The following is a 20881-nucleotide window of genomic DNA, read 5'->3' on the forward strand; positions in this document are numbered from 1 at the left end:
TTAAGTCCTCCGTCGACTGGCACTAAAACACATTTGAGTCCTCCGTCGACTGGCACTAAACCACATTTAAGTCCTCCGTCGACTGGCACTAAAACACATTTGAGTCCTCCGTCGACTGGCACTAAACCACATTTAAGTCCTCCGTCGACTGGCACTAAAACACATTTAATTCCTCCGTCGACTGGCACTAAACCACATTTAAGTCCTCCGTCGACTGGCACTAAACCACATTTAAGTCCTCCGTCGACTGGCACTAAAACACATTTAAGTCCTCCGTCGACTGGCACTAAACCACATTTAAGTCCTCCGTCGACTGGCACTAAACCACATTTAGGTCCTCCGTCGACTGGCACTAAACCACATTTAAGTCCTCCGTCGACTGGCACTAAAACACATTTAATTCCTCCGTCGACTGGCACTAAAACACATTTAATTCCTCCGTCGACTGGCACTAAAACACATTTAAGTCCTCCGTCGACTGGCACTAAACCACATTTAATTCCTCCGTCGACTGGCACTAAAACACATTTAATTCCTCCGTCGACTGGCACTAAAACACATTTAATTCCTCCGTCGACTGGCACTAAAACACATTTAAGTCCTCCGTCGACTGGCACTAAAACACATTTAATTCCTCCGTCGACTGGCACTAAAACACATTTAATTCCTCCGTCGACTGGCACTAAAACACATTTAATTCCTCCGTCGACTGGCACTAAAACACATTTAATTCCTCCGTCGACTGGCACTAAAACACATTTAATTCCTCCGTCGACTGGCACTAAAACACATTTAAGTCCTCCGTTGACTGGCACTAAAACACATTTAATTCCTCCGTCGACTGGCACTAAAACACATTTAATTCCTCCGTCGACTGGCACTAAAACACATTTGAGTCCTCCGTCGACTGGCACTAAAACACATTTAATTCCTCCGTCGACTGGCACTAAAACACATTTAATTCCTCCGTCGACTGGCACTAAAACACATTTAATTCCTCCGTCGACTGGCACTAAAAAACATTTGAGTCCTCCGTCGACTGGCACTAAACCACATTTAAGTCCTCCGTCGACTGGCACTAAACCACATTTAAGTCCTCCGTCGACTGGCACTAAAACACATTTAATTCCTCCGTCGACTGGCACTAAACCACATTTAAGTCCTCCGTCGACTGGCACTAAACCACATTTAAGTCCTCCGTCGACTGGCACTAAAACACATTTAAGTCCTCCGTCGACTGGCACTAAAACACATTTAAGTCCTCCGTCGACTGGCACTAAACCACATTTAAGTCCTCCGTCGACTGGCACTAAAACACATTTAATTCCTCCGTATCTGGTTAGCCAGCTGTACAGCATACTGCAGCTCTGTCTATCTCTCTCTTTCATGAGAGAGGGAGAGGCATCTCTAATTACCCACAATGCAATGCCGGGCCCTGCTCTCAACCCTGTAAGGAAACAACAACTCTAGGGGAAAGTGTCCTCCAAATCACAATGTCCCCATTTTTGCTTCAAATGAGAGAAGAAGAAGAAAGAAAAGAAAGCTGGGCCACAGTTCCGGCTACTGTGTGTTTAGTGTATATCGCCCCAACACCCTGGCATGGCACAGAGGTTGCTTTCTATGCTGACTCAGATGCTGTGGTCTGTGGGGTGGCCTGTCTGTCATGACATGAAATAACATAAAACCATGGCGCTGACAGAGATGGCCGCTTCGCTTCGCGTTCTTAGGAAACTATGCAGTATTTAATTTTTTTATGTATTATTTCTTACATTGTTACCCCAGGAAATCTTTAGTCTTATTACATACAGCCGGGAGGAACTATTGGATATAAGAGCAACGTCAACTTACCAACAGTACAACCAGGAATACGACTTTCCCGAAGCAGATCCTCTGTTTGGACCACCATCCAGGACAATGGATCGGATCCCAGCAGGCGACCCAAAACAACGGCCCGCAGAAGGGGCAGAGGGAGCGGTCTTCTGGTCAGGCTCCATAGACGGGCACATCGCCCACCGCTCCCGAGTATACTACTCGCCAATGTTCAGTCTCTTGACAACAAGGTAGATGAAATTTGTGCAAGGGTTGCCTTCCAGAGAGACATCAGAGATTGTAACATTCTCTGTTTCACGGAAACATGGCTCACTCGAGATACGTTATCAGAGTCAGTACAGCCACCTGGTTTCTTCACGCATCGCGCCGACAGAAACAAACATCTCTCTGGTAAGAAGAAGGGCAGGGGTGTATGCTTTATGATTAACGAGTCGTGGTGTGATCATAACAACATACAGGAACTCAAGTCCTTTTGTTCACCTGACCTAGAATTCCTTACAATCAAATGCCGGCGCATTATCTACCAAGAGAATTCTCTACAATTATAATCACAGTTGTGTATATTGCCCCCAAGCAGACACCTCGACGGCCCTGAAAGAACTTCATTGGACTCTATTGAAACTGGAAACCACACATCCTAAGGTTCCATTTATTGTAGCTGGGGATTTTAACAAGGCTACTCTGAAAACAAGGCTCCCTAAATTTTATCAGCATATCGAATGCGCGACCCGGGCTGGCAAAATTCTGGATCATTTCTATTCTAACTTCTGCGACGCATACAAAGCCCTCCCCGGCCCTCCTTTCGGCAAATCTGACCACAACTCCATTTTGTTGCTCCCAGCCTACAGACAGAAACTAAAACAGGAAGCACCCGTGCTCAGGTCTGTACAACGCTGGTCCGACCAATCTGATTCCAGGCTTCAAGATTGCTTCGATCACGTGAACTGGGATATGTTCCGGATGGCATCGAACAACAACATTGATGTATATGCTGATTCGGTGAGCGAGTTTATTAGCAAGTGCATCGGTGATGTTGTACCCACTGTGACTATTAAAACCTTCCCCAACCAGAAACCGTGGATTGATGGCAGCATTCGTGCAAAACTGAAATCGCAAACCACTACTTTTAATCATGGTAAGGCGTCCAGAAACATGACCGAATACAAACTGTGTAGCTATTCCCTCCGCAAGGCAATCAAACAAGCTAAGCGTCAGTATAGAGACAAAGTAGAGTCGCAATTCAACGACTCAGACACGAGACGTATGTGGAAGGGTCTACAGTCAATCACGGATTACAAAAAGAAAACCAGCCCCGTCGCGGACACCGACGTCTTGCTCCCAGACAAACTAAACAACTTCTTTGTTCGCTTTGAGGATAATACAGTGCCACTGACACGGCCCGCTACCAAAACCTGTGGGCTCTCTTTCACTGTAGCCAACGTGAGTAAAACATTTAAACGTGTTAACCCTCGCAAAGCTGCCGGCCCAGACAGCATCCCTAGCCATGTCCTCAGAGCATGCACAGACCAGCTGGCTGGTGTGTTTACGGACATATTAAATCAATCCCTATCCCAGTCTGCTGTTCCAACATGCTTCAAGGGGGCCACCATTGTTCCTGTTCACAAGAAAGCTAAGGTAACTGAGCTAAATGACTATTGCCCCGTAGCACTCACTTCCGTAATCATGAAGTGCTTTGAGAGACTAGTCAAGGATCATATCACCTCCACCCTACCTGACACCCTAGACCCACTCCAATTTGCTTACCGCCCAGATAGGTACACAGACGACGCAATCACAATCACACTGCACACTGCCCTAACCCATCTGGACAAGAGGAATACCTATGTAAAAATGCTGTTCATCGATTACAGCTCAGCATTTAACACCATAGTACCCTCCAAACTCGTCATCAAGCTTGAGACCCTGGGTCTCGACCCCGCCCTGTGCAACTGGGTCCTGGACTTTCTGATGGGCCGCCCCCAGGTGGTGAGGGTAGGTAACAACATCTCCACCCCGCTGATCCTCAACACTGGGGACCCACAAGGGTGTGTTCTCAGCTCTCTCCTGTACTCCCTGTTCACCCATGACTGCGTGGCCATGCACGCCTCCAACTCAATCATCAAGTTTGCAGACGACACTACAGTGGTAGGCTTGATTACCAACAATGACGAGACGGCCTACAGGGAGGAGATGAGGGCCCTCAGAGTGTGGTGTCAGGAAAATAACCTCACACTCAACGTCAACAAAACAAAGGAGATGATCGTGGACTTCAGGAAACAGCAGAGGGAACACCCCCCTATCCACATCGACGGGACAGCAGTGGAGAAGGTGGAAAGTTTTAAGTTCCTCGGCGTACACATCACAGACAAACTGAAATGGTCCACCCACACAGACAGCGTTGTGAAGAAGGCGCAGCAGCGCCTCTTCAACCTCAGGAGGCTGAAGAAATTTGGCTTGTCACCAAAAACACTCACAAACTTTTAGAGATGGACATTCGAGAGCATCCTGCCGGGCTGTATCACCGCCTGGTACGGCAACTGCTCCGCCCACAACTGTAAGACTCTCCAGAGGGTAGTGAGGTACCCTACATTACTCATCTCATATGTATATACTGTACTCTATACCATCTACTGCATCTTGCCTATGCCGTTCGGACATCGCTCATCCATATATTTATATGTACATATTCTTATTCATTCCTTTACACTTGTGTATATAAGGTAGTTGTTGTTGAAATTGTTATATTACTGCATGGTCAGAACTAGAAGCACAAGCATTTCACTACACTCGCATTAACATCTGCTAACCATGTGTATGTGACCAATAACATTTGATTTGATTTGACATCCTATTCCCTATAGTGACAATTAAGCAGTGCATTATATATATGGGTCAAAAGTAGTGCAGTATATAAGGACATTATTGTCATCTCACATCTCAGCAGCCTGTGCCACTGCTTCAGATGAGGGAAAAGAAGACTGTTCTTTTAACAATCACCAAAGAGCGAGAAAGACTACATTTTCAGCATTATTCTGGACCAGAACTAGCTAGCAGCTTGCTGTTCTCTAATGTTCTGCTCTGGTCCGGAAGTCTCTGTCCACCTGCCCCTGTCTATCACTGGCCGCCCCTCCAACTAGCTGCCCTCCAACTAGCTGCCCTCTAACTGGTTGACCCTCTAACAGGCTGCCCTCTAACTGGCCGCCCTCTAACTGGCCGCCCTCTAACTGGCCGCCCTCTAACAGGCTGCCCCTCTAACAGGCTGCCCTCTAACAGGCTGCCCTCTAACTAGCCGCCCTCTAACAGGCTGCCCTCTAACTAGCCGCCCTCTAACAGGCTGCCCTCTAACTGGCCGCCCTCTAACTGGCCGCCCTCTAACTGGCTGCCCTCTAACTGGCTGCCCTCTAACAGGCTGCCCTCTAACTAGCTGCCCTCTAACAGGCTGCCCTCTAACTGGCTGCCCTCTAACTGGCTGCCCTCTAACTGGCTGCCCTCTAACTGGCTGCCCCTTTAACTGGCTGCCCCTCTAACGGGTTGCCCTCTAACTAGCTGCCCTCTAACTAGCTGCCCTCTAACTGGCTGCCCTCTAACTAGCTGCCCTCTAACTAACTGCCCTCTAACTGGCCGCCCTCTAACTAGCCGCCCTCTAACTGGCCGCCCTCTAACTGGCCGCCCTCTAACTGGCGGCCCTCTAACTGGCCCCCCCTCCAACTGGCCCCCCCCTCCAACTGGCCGCCCCTCTAACTGGCCGCCCCTCTAACTGGTTGCCCCTCTAACTGGTTGCCCCTCTAACTGGTTGCCCCTCTAACTGGTTGCCCCTCTAACTGGCTGCCCCTCTAACTGGCCGCCCCCCCAACTAGCCGCCCCTCTAACTGGCTGCCTCTCTAACTGGTTGCCCCTCTAACTGGTTGCCCCTCTAACTGGTTGCCCCTCTAACTGGCTGCCCCTCTAACTGGCTGCCCCTCTAACTGGTTGCCCCTCTAACTGGCTGCCCTCTAACTAGCTGCCCTCTAACGGGTTGCCCTTCTAACTAGCTGCCCTCTAACTAGCTGCCCTCTAACGGGTTGCCCTTCAAACTGGCTGCCCTCTAACTAGCTGCCCTCTAACGGGTTGCCCTTCTAACTAGCTGCCCTCTAACTAGCTGCCCTCTAACTAGCTGCCCTCTAACGGGTTGCCCTTCTAACTGGCTGCCCTCTAACTGGCTGCCCTCTAACTGGCTGCCCTCTAACTGGCTGCCCTCTAACTGGCTGCCCTCTAACTAGCTGCCCTCTAACTGGCTGCCCTCTAACTGGCTGCCCTCTAACTAGCTGCCCTCTAACTAGCTGCCCTCTAACTAGCTGCCCTCTAACGGGTTGCCCTTCTAACTGGCTGCCCTCTAACTGGCCGCCCTCTAACTGGCTGCCCTCTAACTGGCCGCCCTCTAACTGGCCGCCCTCTAACTGGCCGCCCTCTAACTGGCTGCCCTCTAACTGGCTGCCCTCTAACTAGCTGCCCTCTAACTAGCTGCCCTCTAACTAGCTGCCCTCTAACTGGCCGCCCTCTAACTGGCCGCCCTCTAACTGGCCGCCCTCTAACTAGCTGCCCTCTAACTGGCCGCCCTCTAACAGGCTGCCCCTCTAACTGGCTGCCCCTTTAACTGGCTGCCCCTCTAACTGGCTGCCTCTCTAACTGGCTGCCTCTCTAACTCTATGTAATCAGATGTCCCCAGATACCAGGGCCATCCAGGTGACAGCCTGACCCCACAGGCCACTGGCTGCACAGCACATATGACCCCATAATCCAGGACAGTGGTTATTCACCATCCTACTTTATGAGGACTATGTCACAGCTCAGAGATACAGTTCTCCAGAGGACCATGCAAGCCGACACAGGAATACAATGTTTGTCAGCTTCTGTTCACTGTGGGGGGGTTTCTCTCTCTCTCTCTCCCACTCACACACCCTTTCTCTGAGTCTCAACCCAAACAGAGGACAGCTTGAATCTTCACAGACAACTGACCTCATGCCCAGATCCCTGGTCAACTGGCTAATGCTCGCTCGCTCGCACGCTCACTCACTCACTCACTCACTCACTCACTCACTCACTCACTCACTCACTCACTCACTCACTCACTCACTCACTCACTCACACTCACACTCACACTCACACTCACACACAGCGAGAGAGAAGCATGATGGGAAGGAGATAAAGAGGGCGCCTTCTCAAATCACCCATGGCGATCTGAGGCTGTTGCCATGGCAATCACAGGGAGGCAGAGGTAGGGCAGTGGGTTCATCCAATCACAACGCTCCTCTTCAATCACTGTCCCCTTGGGGCTGGTTAGCACTGGTGACATCATACAGCATGGCCCTGACTCAACGTGTTAGCATTAACGCCAATGTGGCTAACGCTATAAAAACCAGCCACGTTAAACATGTCCACCAGCATGAGGGGGTAAAGGATTAAAGGGGGTGAGCGAAAAAATGAGAAGCAGAGAAATATGGTGGATAGACACAGTGAGGGAAATGAAGGAGATGGAGAGATCTGCCTCTCACTCCTACGATGACAGTGGTTTATTGGATCCGACGTCGGTAGAGACATGAGCAACTGATCGATCTCCATCTCTGTTGATCATCACTGCCACCTGTCTAACGTGCTGGTCCTGCCAGTGAGTTAATCAGACTGATTGATCGTCTGTGTGGATCACTGATCGAATGACAAACAAAAACACTGTATAACCCCCCTGGAGGACACAGGCCCCCAGACAACAATCAATATTTTCCAACTGCCAAAATGTCCAGCTATACAGCAACGTCAACAACCACAACACACAGAGATTACACTGCTAATGATTTAATACTGTTGCATTGATGCCATACTGTTGCAAACACACACATATGCACACACACACATATGCACACACACACAAACTGGCAGACGTACCGTATGGCGAGCAACTCTGTGCCAGTCTTGTCGTCAGGAATCTCGGGATGGTCTCCTGAAGAGAGGGGATCAGAGAGGAGAGAGACATTACATCTATGTGGTCAGTACACACACAGGTCCATCACACATACAAGGTCACACACTCATGCTAATCTTGTTGGACATAAGTGAGAAATTCTGTTCGCAAATGTCTGTGCTGTAAAGTTAAAACATGTTGGAGATTGAGTATATTAGGTAGCTGTAATCATATGTGCATTGTGTCATTGTGTCCTTTTGTGTCCAGTAAGTGCTATTTGTGTGCCATCGTGCATTTGTCATGTGTTTTCTCCTCTCCACTCACGTCCGCTGATCTTGGTGCTGACTCTCTGTGCCAGGGCGCTGCTCTGTGCCAGCTGTTCTCTGAAGCTCTGGCCCATGTAGTAGTCTATGTCGTTGGCACGAAGCAGCTCCTCGAAGGCCTTGGTGGTGTCACCCAGGTGCTGGGTCAAGATGTGGCACACCCCGCGCCCCTCACGCATCCTCTGGCGCAGGTGGGACAGCTCACGGGCCTGGGCCTGGATCAGAGTGTTAAACTTCCTACAAAGAGACAGACAGAGGATGAAGGATGAGTCAACAGGAGACAGACAGAGGGTGAAGGATGAGTCAACAGGAGACAGACAGAGGGTGAATGATGAGTCAACAGGAGACAGACAGAGGGTGAAGGATGAGTCAACAGGAGACAGACAGAGGGTGAATGATGAGTCAACAGGAGACAGACAGAAGGTGAAGGATGAGTCAACAGGAGACAGACAGAGGGTGAAGGATGAGTCAACAGGAGACAGACAGAAGGTGAAGGATGAGTCAACAGGAGACAGACAGAGGGTGAAGGATGAGTCAACAGGAGACAGACAGAGGGTGAAGGAAGAGTCAACAGGAGACAGACAGAGGGTGAAGGATGAGTCAACAGGAGACAGACAGAGGGTGAAGGATGAGTCAACAGGAGACAGACAGAGGGTGAAGGATGAGTCAACAGGAGACAGACAGAGGGTGAAGGATGAGTCAACAGGAGACAGACAGAGGGTGAAGGATGAGTCAACAGGAGACAGACAGAGGGTGAAGGATGAGTCAACAGGAGACAGACAGAGGGTGAAGGATGAGTCAACAGGAGACAGACAGAGGGTGAAGGAAGAGTCAACAGGAGACAGACAGATGGGTGAAGGATGAGACAATAGGAGACAGACAGATGGGTGAAGGATGAGACAATAGGAGGTGGTGGACTAGATGTGGTGATGGTGGTGGTGGACTAGGTGTGGTGGTGGTGATGGTGGTGGTGGACCAGGTGTGGTGGTGGTGATGGTGGACTAGGTGTGGTGGTGGTGATGGTGGTGGTGGACCAGGTGTGGTGGTGGTGGTGATGGTGGTGGACCAGGTGTGGTGGTTGTGGTGGTGGTTGTGGTGGACTAGGTGTGGTGGTGGTGGTGGTGGTGGTTGTGGTGGACTAGGTGTGGTGGTGGTGGTTGTGGTGGACTAGGTGTGGTGGTGGTGGTGGTGGTTGTGGTGGACTAGGTGTGGTGGTGGTGGACTAGGTGTGGTGATGGTGGTGGTGGACTAGGTGTGGTGGTGGTGGTGGTGGACTAGGTGTGGTGGTGGTGGTGGTGGTGGTGGTGGTGGACTAGGTGTGGTGGTGGTGGTGGTGGTGGTGGACTAGGTGTGGTGATGGTGATGATGGTGAGGATGGTGGACTAGGTGTTGTGATGGTGATGGTGGTGGACTAGGTGTGGTGATGGTAAACTAGGTGTGGTGGTGGTGATGGAGGTGGTGATGGTGGTGGACCAGGTGTGGTGGTGGTGGTGGTGGACCAGGTGTGGTGGTGGTGGACTAGGTGTGGTGGTGGTGGACTAGGTGTGGTGGTAGTGGTGGTGGACCAGGTGTGGTTGTGGTGGACCAGGTGTGGTGGTGGTGGACTAGGTGTGGTGGTGGTGGTGGACTAGGTGTGGGTGTGGTGGACCAGGTGTGGTGGTGGTGGACTAGGTGTGATGGTGGTGGTGGACTAGGTGTCGTGTTGGTGGTGGTGGACTAGGTGTGGTGGTGATGGTGGACTATGTGTGGTGGTGGTGGTGGACTAGGTGTTGTGGTGGTGGACTAGGTGTGGTGGTGGTGGTGGTGGTGGTGGTGGTGGTGGTGGTGGTGGTGGTGACCTAGGTGTGGTGGTGATGGTGGACTAGGTGTGGTGGTGGTGGTGGTGAACTAGGTGTGGTTGTGGTGGTTGTGGTGGACTAGGTGTGGTGGTGGTGGTGAACTAGATGTGGTTGTGGTGGTTGTGGTGGACTAGGTGTGGTTGTGGTGTACCAGGTGTGGTGGTGGTGGTGGTAGACTAGGTGTCGTGGTGGTGGACTACGTGTGGTGGTGGTGGACCAGATGTCATGGTGGCGGTGGTGGATTAGGTGTGGTGGTGGTGGTGGTGGACTAGGTGTGGTGGTGGACTAGGTGTGGTGGTGGTGGTGGTGGTGTACCAGGTGTGGTGGTGGACTAGGTGTGGTGGTGGTGGTGTACCAGGTGTGGTGGTGGACTAGGTGTCGGTGGTGGACTAGGTGTGGTGGTGGTGGTGGACTAGGTGTGGTGGTGGTGGTGGTGGTGGTGGTGGTGGTGGACTAGGTGTGGTGGTGGTGGACTAGGTGTGGTGGTGGTGGTGGACTAGGTGTGGTGGTGGTGGACTAGGTGTGGTGGTGGACTAGGTGTCGGTGGTGGACTAGGTGTGGTGGTGGTGGACTAGGTGTGGTGGTGGTGGTGGTGGTGGTGGTGGTGGACTAGGTGTGGTGGTGGTGGTGGACTAGGTGTGGTGGTGGTGGTGGACTAGGTGTGGTGGTGGTGGACTAGGTGTGGTGGTGGTGGCACTACTTACTCTGGCCCAGGCCAGCTGGTAGCCTTGCCCACCTCGGTGGGCCTTGGGGTTTCCTTGCCCTTTCTCAGCTGGTCCTCCAGGGCTCCCACACGGGACACCAGCTCCTGGAGGTCCTTGTCAGGTTTGGGGTGGCGCGGCGAGGACCCCAGACCACCACCAGACGACTCCCAGCCCTCGTCCTCCTCTGGGCCGCTCTGTGAGGGCTTGGCCTGGAACTGGACTCCCCAGTTGACCTTGCGGGGGATGGAGGGGCCGATGGAGAGTTCGCTGGAGGTGGAAAGAGAGTGCAGGCGGCCCTGGAGGCTCTGGATCACTGTCTGAGAGCGGGAGAGCTGCGAGCGAAGGTCCTCAACCAATCGCTGGAGAGATGTCATGTTGTCAGCTTCTGAGGTTGATGTTGGAGGGCCGGCCTTCCCAGGATGCACAGTGCCTGACCACCGAGAGCCGCCGCACTCCAGAGACGTGCACATCTCCAGATCGTCAAACTCTGAGGGGAATAGAGGGGGATGTGGTTTAGACAACTGATATGCTGCCCTCTTGTGGTTTTACTAAACCATTGCAGATTGTTTTAATCTCACAAAACCCCTCAAGTATGGCAGAGTACAACAGTACTTGATTGTAAAGATGACCTGCAGGTGTTTGTAGTGCTAAGGACATAGAGGACTAGTAACTGCTGTACCTGGGCTGCTGGTCTCCTCCCTGTTAGCCTCGTTCTCACTGCGGCCACACGTCTCATAACCCATATCCTGGAGATCCACCTGGACCTGCTTACTGTCCTGCTGCACTGATGTCTCTGCTGCAGGGACAGGGACAGAGAGAGAGACAGAGAGAGAGACAGAGAGAGAGAGAGAGAGAGACAGAGAGAGAGAAAAGGAGAGAGGGATACATTAGAATAGTTATTGCATGTAGAATATTACCGTATGTGTGGTCAGGGTGTATGTGTGATGAGGGTGTATGTGTGGTCAGGGTGTATGTGGGATGAGGGTGTATGTGTGGTCAGGGTGTATGTGTGGTGAGGGTGTATGTGTGGTCAGGCTGTATGTGTGATGAGGGTGTATGTGTGGTCAGGGTGTATGTGTGGTCAGGGTGTATGTGTGGTGAGGGTGTATGTGTGGTCAGGGTGTATGTGTGGTGAGGGTGTATGTGTGGTCAGGGTGTATGTGTGGTGAGGGTGTATGTGTGGTCAGGGTGTATGTGTGGTGAGGGTGTATGTGTGGTCAGGCTGTATGTGGGATGAGGGTGTATGTGTGGTCAGGGTGTATGTGTGGTGAGGGTGTATGTGTGGTCAGGCTGTATGTGTGATGAGGGTGTATGTGTGGTCAGGGTGTATGTGTGGTCAGGGTGTATGTGTGGTGAGGGTGTATGTGTGGTCAGGGTGTATGTGTGGTGAGGGTGTATGTGTGGTCAGGGGGTATGTGTGGTCAGGGGGTATGTCTGATGAAGGTGTATGTGTGGTCAGGGGGTATGTGTGGTCAGGGTGTATGTGTGGTCAGGGTGTATGTGTGGTCAGGGTGTATGTGTGGTGAGGGTGTATGTGTGGTGAGGGTGTATGTGTGATGAGGGTGTATGTGTGATGAGGGTGTATGTGTGATGAGGGTGTATGTGTGGTCAGGGTGTATGTGTGGTCAGGTTGTATGTGTGGTGAGGGTGTATGTGTGATGAGGGTGTATGTGTGGTCAGGGGGTATGTGTGGTTGACTCACTTAGTAGGTCTCTATAGTCTTTGAGCTGTTCAGCCTGGGCCTGCACTGTGGCCTCAGACACCATGAGTCTCTCCTTCAGCTCCTTGCTCTCTAGCTGCAGACATACAGCCTGCTCAACCATAACTGTCTCTGTGGCGCTGTGCCGCCTGCCTCCAGCCTCTCTTCCTGCCTCCTCCTCCTCATCATCCTCATCCTGCAACACAAGACCAGAGCAATGTCAGTGCTGTTTACATCCATGGAGATGCAGATATTAATTTCAGGCCTAAAAAACTGTTGATCTATCAATATACAGTATCACACGTTATTAGAGTATTATTTAGTGTGTGGTGGCTCCCCCTACCTGTGTGGAGTGGGACAGCATGGCTCCCGGGTCCAGAGATACAGGCCTAGTGCAGTGTCTCCTCCCCAGGCCAGGGTCTCTCAGGGTGGGCCTGGGGGCACAGCACTTCCCCTGGGACGGACACTCATCATCCCAGGACTCCCACAGCTCAGACCCACACAGCTCCTCCTCCTCTTCCTCCTCATCCACCTCTTCTTCATCCTCCTCTTCCTCCTGAAGAATCTGTTCATGCCTAAGGTCTGTCTCTGGCTGTCTCTCTGTCTGGTGAGACTTCAGCTCCTTATTTTCCATGCGTAGGCTGAAGAGGGCTTTCCTGTGAGAGGGAGAACACAGACAAATCTCAGATGACACCACAGGCGTGTCCACTGTTCCAGCCAGGGTGAAAACCACAGGCGTTTGTACACCTATAAGCTGGAACTCTGTATACCAATGGAGGCTTCTCAGAGAAGGAAGGGGAGGACCATTTACTTGGCTCATCGCGCTCTAGTGACTCCTTGTGGCGGGCCGGACGCCTGCAGGCTGACCTCGTCATCAGTTGAACAGTGTTTCCTCCGACACATTGGTGCGGCTGGCTTTCGGGTTAAGCAGGCGGGTGTTTTTTTTATTTAACCTTTATTTAACTAGGCAAGTCAGTTAAGAACAAATTCTTAATTACAATGACGGCCTACTCCGGCCAAATCCGGACGACGCTGGGCCAATTGTGCGCTGCCCTATGGGACTCCCAATCACAGCCGGATGTGATACAGCCTGGATTCGAACCACGTACTATAGTGACACCTCTTGCACTGAGATGCAGTGACCACTGCACCACTCGGGAGCCCAAGCGCGGTTTTGTTAAGAAGCGCGGTTTGGCGGGTTATGTTTCGGAGGACGCATGACTTGACCTTCACCTCCCGAGCCCGTTAGGAGTTGCAGTGATGAGACAAGATCGAAAAAGGGGGTAAAAATACAACAACAAAAAATGTATCTAAATACTGAAACATTAGTTATCCTTTTTAGATAAAACTATACTAAATATATGAAATACACTGTTTTGCTAATGAAGCTCTACAATAGCCTCAGCAGCACTCTGTAGAGTAGCACCATACTGCAGCCGGAGGACAGATAGCTTCTGTCCTCCTCTGGGTAGATTGACTTCAATACAAAACCTTCTTTAACGGGAGCAAACGGAACAAAACGGGAATAAACATACCTGAGTTTGTCCAATAGAAACTCTAATTTGCAACTGTTGGACTAATGATTATACCCCAGATCAGCTAGATGCAGGCCAGAGAGTGAATGTGTCACTGTCTGTCATGTTGATTACTCAAAATGTGTCTCTTGACCTGTGCACCTATGTTGTAAACGTCCATTCATAGGCTAGGTTGTAGCAACCTCATGATGGGTATAGGGAACATTAGAGTATCATGTAGTAGCCTAAACCCTATCAATGTTACATTGAGCTGGGTGAATGGAATATGAATGACAGTCATCTAATATCCTGTAATAGAAATATGACCATGTTCATAAGAAATAATCCTCATCTTAAACGGCACCGACCGCCAAAATAGGCGGGAAAGATTTTAGATTGAGTCAATGTTTCCTTATATGAATGAAGGTAGATTTTAATTCATTTAATCTCATTCATACAATTTAATTCACTTTCATTCGTATACTGTATCTATATCATGTTTCATAACAACATGTGGTGTGTGCAGCCAGCTAGTCAGCGTGTTATCGTTACCTCATCTGGGACAGGGAGGAGAAGCCAGCCTTTTCCAGCTGAACCTTTAGCTCCTGCAGTTCTCTCTCCACCACCCTCTTCTGTTGCACCAGGTGTTTCACCTCCACCAGCCCCTGGCCCTCTCCCACAGGATCCTGGGATAGCTTCCCTTTCCCAGGTCCTCCATGAAGCTCTGGGTTCTGATTTGAGGAGAGAGAGAGATGAGCGTGCAAGATCGCCACAGTATGTTGATAACTAAAATATGAGTGGTGGTTAGTAAAGATTCAATGTGATATGATTAGGACAAAATAATCTACCACTATTTCAATATTCTAGGTTAGCTAAAGTAGGGCGGCAGGTAGCCTAGTGGTTAGAGCATTGAGCCATTGACTGTAAGGTTGCTGGTTTGAATACCCAAACTGACAAGGTTAGTTAGAAAGGGTTAGAAAAGGTTAGAAAAATCTGCCGATGTGTCCTTGAGCAAGGCAAGGCAGAACTCTAATTTGCTCCAGGGGTGCCGTACTATGATGACCCTATAAAACAACATATTTCACTGCACCTGTCTGGTGTATGTGACAATAAAAAAAGTATTATTGTATGGCCTACCTGCATTGTGGCTAGGGTTTGGGCTGTCAGTTTGGACTCCTCTTCCTCCATGCTGTCTGCATAGTCACTGTTGACATCATCCTCTTCCTCTGAGCTGAATTCTGTAAACAGAACACAGTTTTTAGCTTAACAATAAACTTACACACAAGTTCTGAAAAGAAAATGTCACACTGACACAGATCGATAAAAACATACAAATCCTTGACGCTTCTTGCTTTTGCCAGAGTACAATTCAACAACCTTTCTATACTGTATGTTTTCACACACCATACATCATCTCCCCCAATCCTGGCTTTTCTGTATGTCAAAGTCTTTCCACCAAATAGTATTTCCAACAAAAAGCAAACTGAAGTAAACGCATCAGCAAAAGATTCTTCTTACAATAAGTAATGGTGGTGGTCACTCTTAAAACCTCTCCTTCTTCCCTCAGAGGTGTCTCTGTCTCTTCCTGTCTTTATGTTTTACAACGGTGGAGGAGTTCCAAGATGGAGGTGCGGCGGCTTCAAAAAAGCGCCCCCTGGCAGTCATCTAGTGTATATATAAAGACAGGAAGAGAAGCTCTAAAAAAGAGCAGCTCAGGAATGACCTCTGAGGGAATCTATCTCTGTGGACTGGGTTATACTACTGTATGGGCAGATAAACAGTAAGATAAACTATAACAGCAGATAACCACTTACAGTAAATACAATCTTACAGACACAGCTCTGTGGAGTAACAGGCTGAGGTGTCACAGACTAAAGGGCTAGGAGAGGATTTAACTTATATCTTGCTAGGCTATTGGAGTAGTTTTACATATATTAGTAGTTTTACAGTTTTCCTTTATTTATAGTTAAAATACAAATGATGTACATAAACCCTAGATTGCTTATACTATGTATTGGCCAATGAGAGGCTTTGAAGCCACCAGCCATTGGAATGAATGGAATTCTACAGTATTTCAATGAAATGTTTCAAGGACAAAATTACATGTATTTAAATATTTCCATTTCCTGGTTTCTGAAATTCTAATAGTTCACCTAATTTCAGTTTATGTGACAAAACAAGCATAGAGAATGTAGAAAATCATTGTACCATCTAAACCACTGTGAAATATATTTTCAATAACCCGAAAATATTGTATTTTCAGCTGTTTGAAGCTGGTGTACAAAACTCGAAGTAAAAGATGCAAAAACAAAACTTTAGAATGGGAAGCATAGAAATAGCGCACATAGAACAGATCTACCGCTTCTTAGACTGGCTTTCAATGAGAATGACAGATCTATAAGTCACATTTCTATTGTTTCGAGTCATCCAATAAGTTACATATTGCAGCTTTAAGGAAAATGTTTTTATAAAAAATGTTTTGACAAATGTATGTTCAGCTAACATAATATAATTTTAAAGTATGCATTAAGGAGTCTGTAATATAATTAACGTGGCAAAAACTAATGTAGACATTCATAAATGGATTTCTATAGCTTCCAAAATATGTTTTACAACGGTGGAGGAGTTTCAAGATGGAGGCACGGTGGTTTCACTACAGTGCCCCCTGTGAGTCATCTAGTGTATATATACATCATTGGTCAAATATTAGCCTTGGGACGAGCAGATCTCTTTGATTTACCGTAGGTACAGTAGGTCCTAGAACACTCCATGCTTTTAACTCTAAAATCATCAGAATGTTGCATTGATCAAATCTACAGGTTTCTGTATTTTATATAGGTAATAGCAGTAGAGGCTGCTGAGGGGAGAACGGCTCATAATAATGTCTGGAACGGAGCGAATGGAATGGCATCAAACACCTGGAAACCATGGAAACCGTGTGTTTGATACCATTCCCTACTGATTCCGCTCCAGCCATTATCACAATGGCTGGTTCTCCCCAATTAAGGTGCCACCAACCTCTTGTGGACCAGTGTAATTGACCAGGGCAGAGTATTCAAATGCATAAAACAGTGCAGAAAGCTCATCCTAAAAAGGATAAGGCATCATTGGAGCAATATAGTAGTCCATAATTGTGTCTAGATCTCTGTGGAATCTGTTCAGTGTCCACTTGACAAAGATTGGATTTCAGGAATGTACTCTATTCAAATAGAAGCCCATTCAAAAGCATATGTCTAAGCACTAGATGGCTGTAATCTTGTACTGTCAGACAGCCGAGTGATACATTATAGAGGGATACAATACTCAATAGATTATTTTCACAGATGCTATGCTGTGGGACAGGCGTTAAGGAGAGGTACGGCCAGCAGGAGGCATCACTCTGCTCATTGGGTCTAACAGGGCTCTGAGGATTAGAGTTCTCTTTAGGAGTGATTAAAGGAGATTTGATTGGCATGTGTCTACATACAGCTAGGAAAGTCGACCCTTGTTTCTATGTAATGTCCATTGCCCTTCAAATAATCAACGTAATGCAATTGGAGCATTTTACTGTTGAACTTGGGAGGATTTTGTGTATATGTTACTGTTATATGCAGTCATGCACTCACACAATGTATTTCTAGGGTACCATGCCCTATATCTTCAAATTAGCTGTATACAGTACCGGTCAAAAGTTTGAACACACCTACTCATTCAAGGCTTTTCCTACATTTAGATTTTTTTTTACATTGTAGAATAATAGTGAAGACATCAAACTATGAAATAACACATTTGTAGTGTTCCAGGTGAATACCTCATGAAGCTGGTTGAGAGAATGCCAAGAGTGTGCAAAGCTGTCATCAAGGCAAAGGGTGGCTACTTTGATGAATCTCAAATATAAAATATATTTTGATTTGTTTTAACACTTTTTTTGGTTATTACATGATTCCATGTGTTATTTAATAGTTTTGATGTCATCACTATTATTCTACAATGTCAAAAAAATGTCAAAATAAAGCAAAACCCTTGAATGAGTAGGTGTGTTCAAACTGTTGACTGGTAGTATATTTATATATATATGTTTATGACCAGTTGTCACGTTCCTGACCTGTTTTTTATTTTTCTTGTATTTATTTAGTTGGTCAGGGCGTGAGTTGGGGTGGGTTGTCTGTGTTATTTTCTATGTTGGGATGTTTGTGTTCGGCCTGGTATGATTCTCAATCAGAGACAGCTGTCAATCGTTGTCCCTGATTGAGAATCATACTTAGGCAGCCTGGGTTTCAGGTGTGTTTTGTGGGTGTTTGTTCTCGTGTCAGTGTTCGTACCACACGGGACTGTTTTCGGTTTTGTCACGTTTGTTGTTTTTGTAAGTGTTCTGTTTTACGTTCATTAAATAATGACCACTTTCCACTCTGCGTGTTGGTCCGATCCATGCTCCTCCTCGTCTGAGGAGAACGACTTCGACAGCCGTTACACCAGTGTACAACCCATGTAGACAATGTTTATGGAGTAAGTCAGGGAGAGAGGGACAGCTGAACCAACCAAGCCCACCATAAACACCACATAAATCCCACAGAACACACGTTTGTTTATTAAGCTTGTCAACATCATGGTAGTCAGGGTGTTTACTGTGCTCTAGTGACAAGGATCTTACTGTGCTCTAGTGACAAGGATCTTACTGTGCTCTAGTGACAAGGATCTTACTGTGCTCTAGTGACAAGGATCTTACTGTGCTCTAGTGACAAGGATCTTACTGTGCTTGTGACTCAGATGGCAAAGACTGTAGGAAAAGCAGCTTCTGCCGAGTTATCAGATGGTTTCTCTTTTAGAGACAAACATGTTGGGGAATGTCTCTGGGAGAAAGGATGAATATTAAACAGGAGAGGATTATGTGTGTCATCCAGAACATACTGTGTTCCTTAGTGTGACATTCAGACAATGTTTAAAAGTTATTAATTGCTGTTAAAATGTACTGTAATCTGGCAAAAGCTAACAAATGATATTCAACTTGAAGCACACATTTCAGACGGCAGCCATTGTTTGATATTCTATAAAAATCTGAGTTGCAGAGACTGGTATATAAACACAATACCATTACATGGTATATAACATAACCACCATGGTACATGCAGTTGAACATGCAAAGGCACACACATATTATTAGTATAAATAGCAAAAGTCATGACATAACTTTAAAACACATGTTGCTATCGACACTATCATACAAAGTTAAAAATCTCATGGTATGCATGAAAACATAACTCCTACCTTCCCTCTCTGTTTCTCTGTCTACCAGTTATACATTCAGAGAAGCCTTCGATACACAAGCTACTATACAGAAAAACTAATACATAACACAATTAAAACATCAACATTTATAAATCGCAAATATAAAAATCAATTAGGTAATATATAAATAACATTGTCTTGCAGATACTGCCAAGTCTTAACTATGGTTAGCATCATCACCCGAGAACCAAGACACCCATGTTAGCAGACACATTAGTAGACCCATACACCACACCCCAAACTCTATGAGAAGAGAAGACAGTGCTGCCCCCTGTAGCCCAGAAGGTGCCACTACAGACAGAGCCCCATGTTCCTCTGATGCCCACCTCCAAACTCTGCCTGCCTGTTGACTGGCCTGTCTGTCTGGCCTGCCATGGTCCTGAGGGCTGTGATCTCAGCCTGGGCCTCCCTCTCCCTCATCAGGGCCAGACGCAGCTCCTCCTGCAGGGCCTGGAAGTTCTGGCTGGTCCCCTGGAGGTCTGGACCCTGGAGGTCTGGACCCTGGAGGTCTAGTTGAGACCCGTAGGCCTGGGAGCCAGAAGTTAGCTGTCTGCGGAGCTCCTGGAGACGTACAGTCTGCTCACTCATCACCTCACCCAGACGACCTGCTGAGTCCTGGATGAGAGAAGGGGAGGGGCAAGGGGAGGATGGAGATTTTGGGGGATTAAAATAATTGAATCAATATATCTTCATGGAAAAAAGTCTCCCTCTCTCTTCTCCTCCCTCTCTCTTCTCTCTCTTCCCCTCCCTGTCTCTCTTCCCCTTCCTCTCTCTTCCCCTTCCTCTCTCTTCTCTCTCTTCCCCTCCCTCTCTCTTCTCCTCCCTCTCTCTTCCCCTCCTTCTCTCTTCCCCTTCCTCTCTCTTCCCCTTCCTCTCTCTTCCCCTCCCTCTCTCTTCCCCTTCCTCTCTCTTCTCCTCCCTCTCTCTTCCCCTCCCTCTCTCTCTTCCCCTTCCTCTCTCTTCCCCTTCCTCTCTCTTCCCCTTCCTCTCTCTTCCCCTCCCTCTCTCTTCCCCTTCCTCTCTCTTCTCTCTCTTCCCCTCCCTCTCTCTTCTCTCTCTTCCCCTTCCTCTCTCATATCTCTTTTCCCCTTCCTCTTTCTTCTCTCTGTTCCCCTCCCTCTCTATTCTCTCTTCTGTACTGGTGAACTGGAAGACCAGGTCAGTTGGGTTGAATTACATGGATGTATTGGTCCCTGGTGCTGATGGTGTCGAGCAGGTCCTGAACCAGTGTGTGGTGCTCTTGGGCCTGGCGGCTACGGTCGGACAGCAGGTCCTGGAACAGTTTCTCCTTCAGAGAGAGGCGAGCCTTCAGCTCCTCCACCACCTCACTGGGTCCTGCCTTCACCTTACCTAGCAAGGCTCCAGTCAGGTCCTGGGAGGAGAGGGAGAGGGAGAGGGAGAAAAGAGGGAGAGGGAGAGGGAGAGGGAGAGGGAGAGGGAGAGAGAGAGAGAGAGAGAGAGAGAAAAGAGGGAGAGAGAGAGAGAGAGAGAGAGAGAGAGAGAGAGAGAGAGAGAGAGAGAGAGAGAGAGAGAAAATATAATTTAATAATTGAAGAATTACGGAGAAAGAGTTTTTCAATATTCTGTTCATTTGACAAATAAGCACCAATACTGTGTCCAGGTTACCCTGTGTCCAGGGTAGTGTGTCCAGGGTATACTGTGTCCAGGGTATACTGTGTCCAGGGTATAGTGTGTCCAGGGTACACTGTGTCCAGGGTACAGTGTGTCCAGGGTATAGTGTGTCCAAGGTATAGTGTGTCCAGGGTATACTGT

The 20881-nt window shown here is 48.3% G+C and overlaps 1 protein-coding gene across 3 annotated transcripts in view; it reads right to left on the reverse strand.

Annotated features, from left to right (window-relative positions):
* LOC120055042 (phosphodiesterase 4D interacting protein) overlaps positions 1–20881 on the reverse strand; it is an 83201-nt gene that overhangs the window by 39927 nt on the left and 22393 nt on the right. For all 3 annotated transcript variants that reach the window (XM_039002900.1, XM_039002899.1, XM_039002897.1), the window contains exons 15-24: positions 20286–20480; positions 19435–19723; positions 14981–15081; positions 14396–14574; positions 12673–12985; positions 12333–12525; positions 11310–11426; positions 10631–11117; positions 8090–8325; positions 7750–7804 (exon numbers count right to left, since the gene is read on the reverse strand). In XM_039002900.1, coding sequence (XP_038858828.1) covers positions 7750–7804; positions 8090–8325; positions 10631–11117; positions 11310–11426; positions 12333–12525; positions 12673–12985; positions 14396–14574; positions 14981–15081; positions 19435–19723; positions 20286–20480 — 2165 coding nt within the window. The remainder of the gene's footprint in view (positions 1–7749; positions 7805–8089; positions 8326–10630; positions 11118–11309; positions 11427–12332; positions 12526–12672; positions 12986–14395; positions 14575–14980; positions 15082–19434; positions 19724–20285; positions 20481–20881) is intronic.

The sequence above is a fragment of the Salvelinus namaycush genome, chromosome 10 (genome assembly GCF_016432855.1).
Source record: "Salvelinus namaycush isolate Seneca chromosome 10, SaNama_1.0, whole genome shotgun sequence".
NCBI lineage: Eukaryota > Metazoa > Chordata > Actinopteri > Salmoniformes > Salmonidae > Salvelinus > Salvelinus namaycush.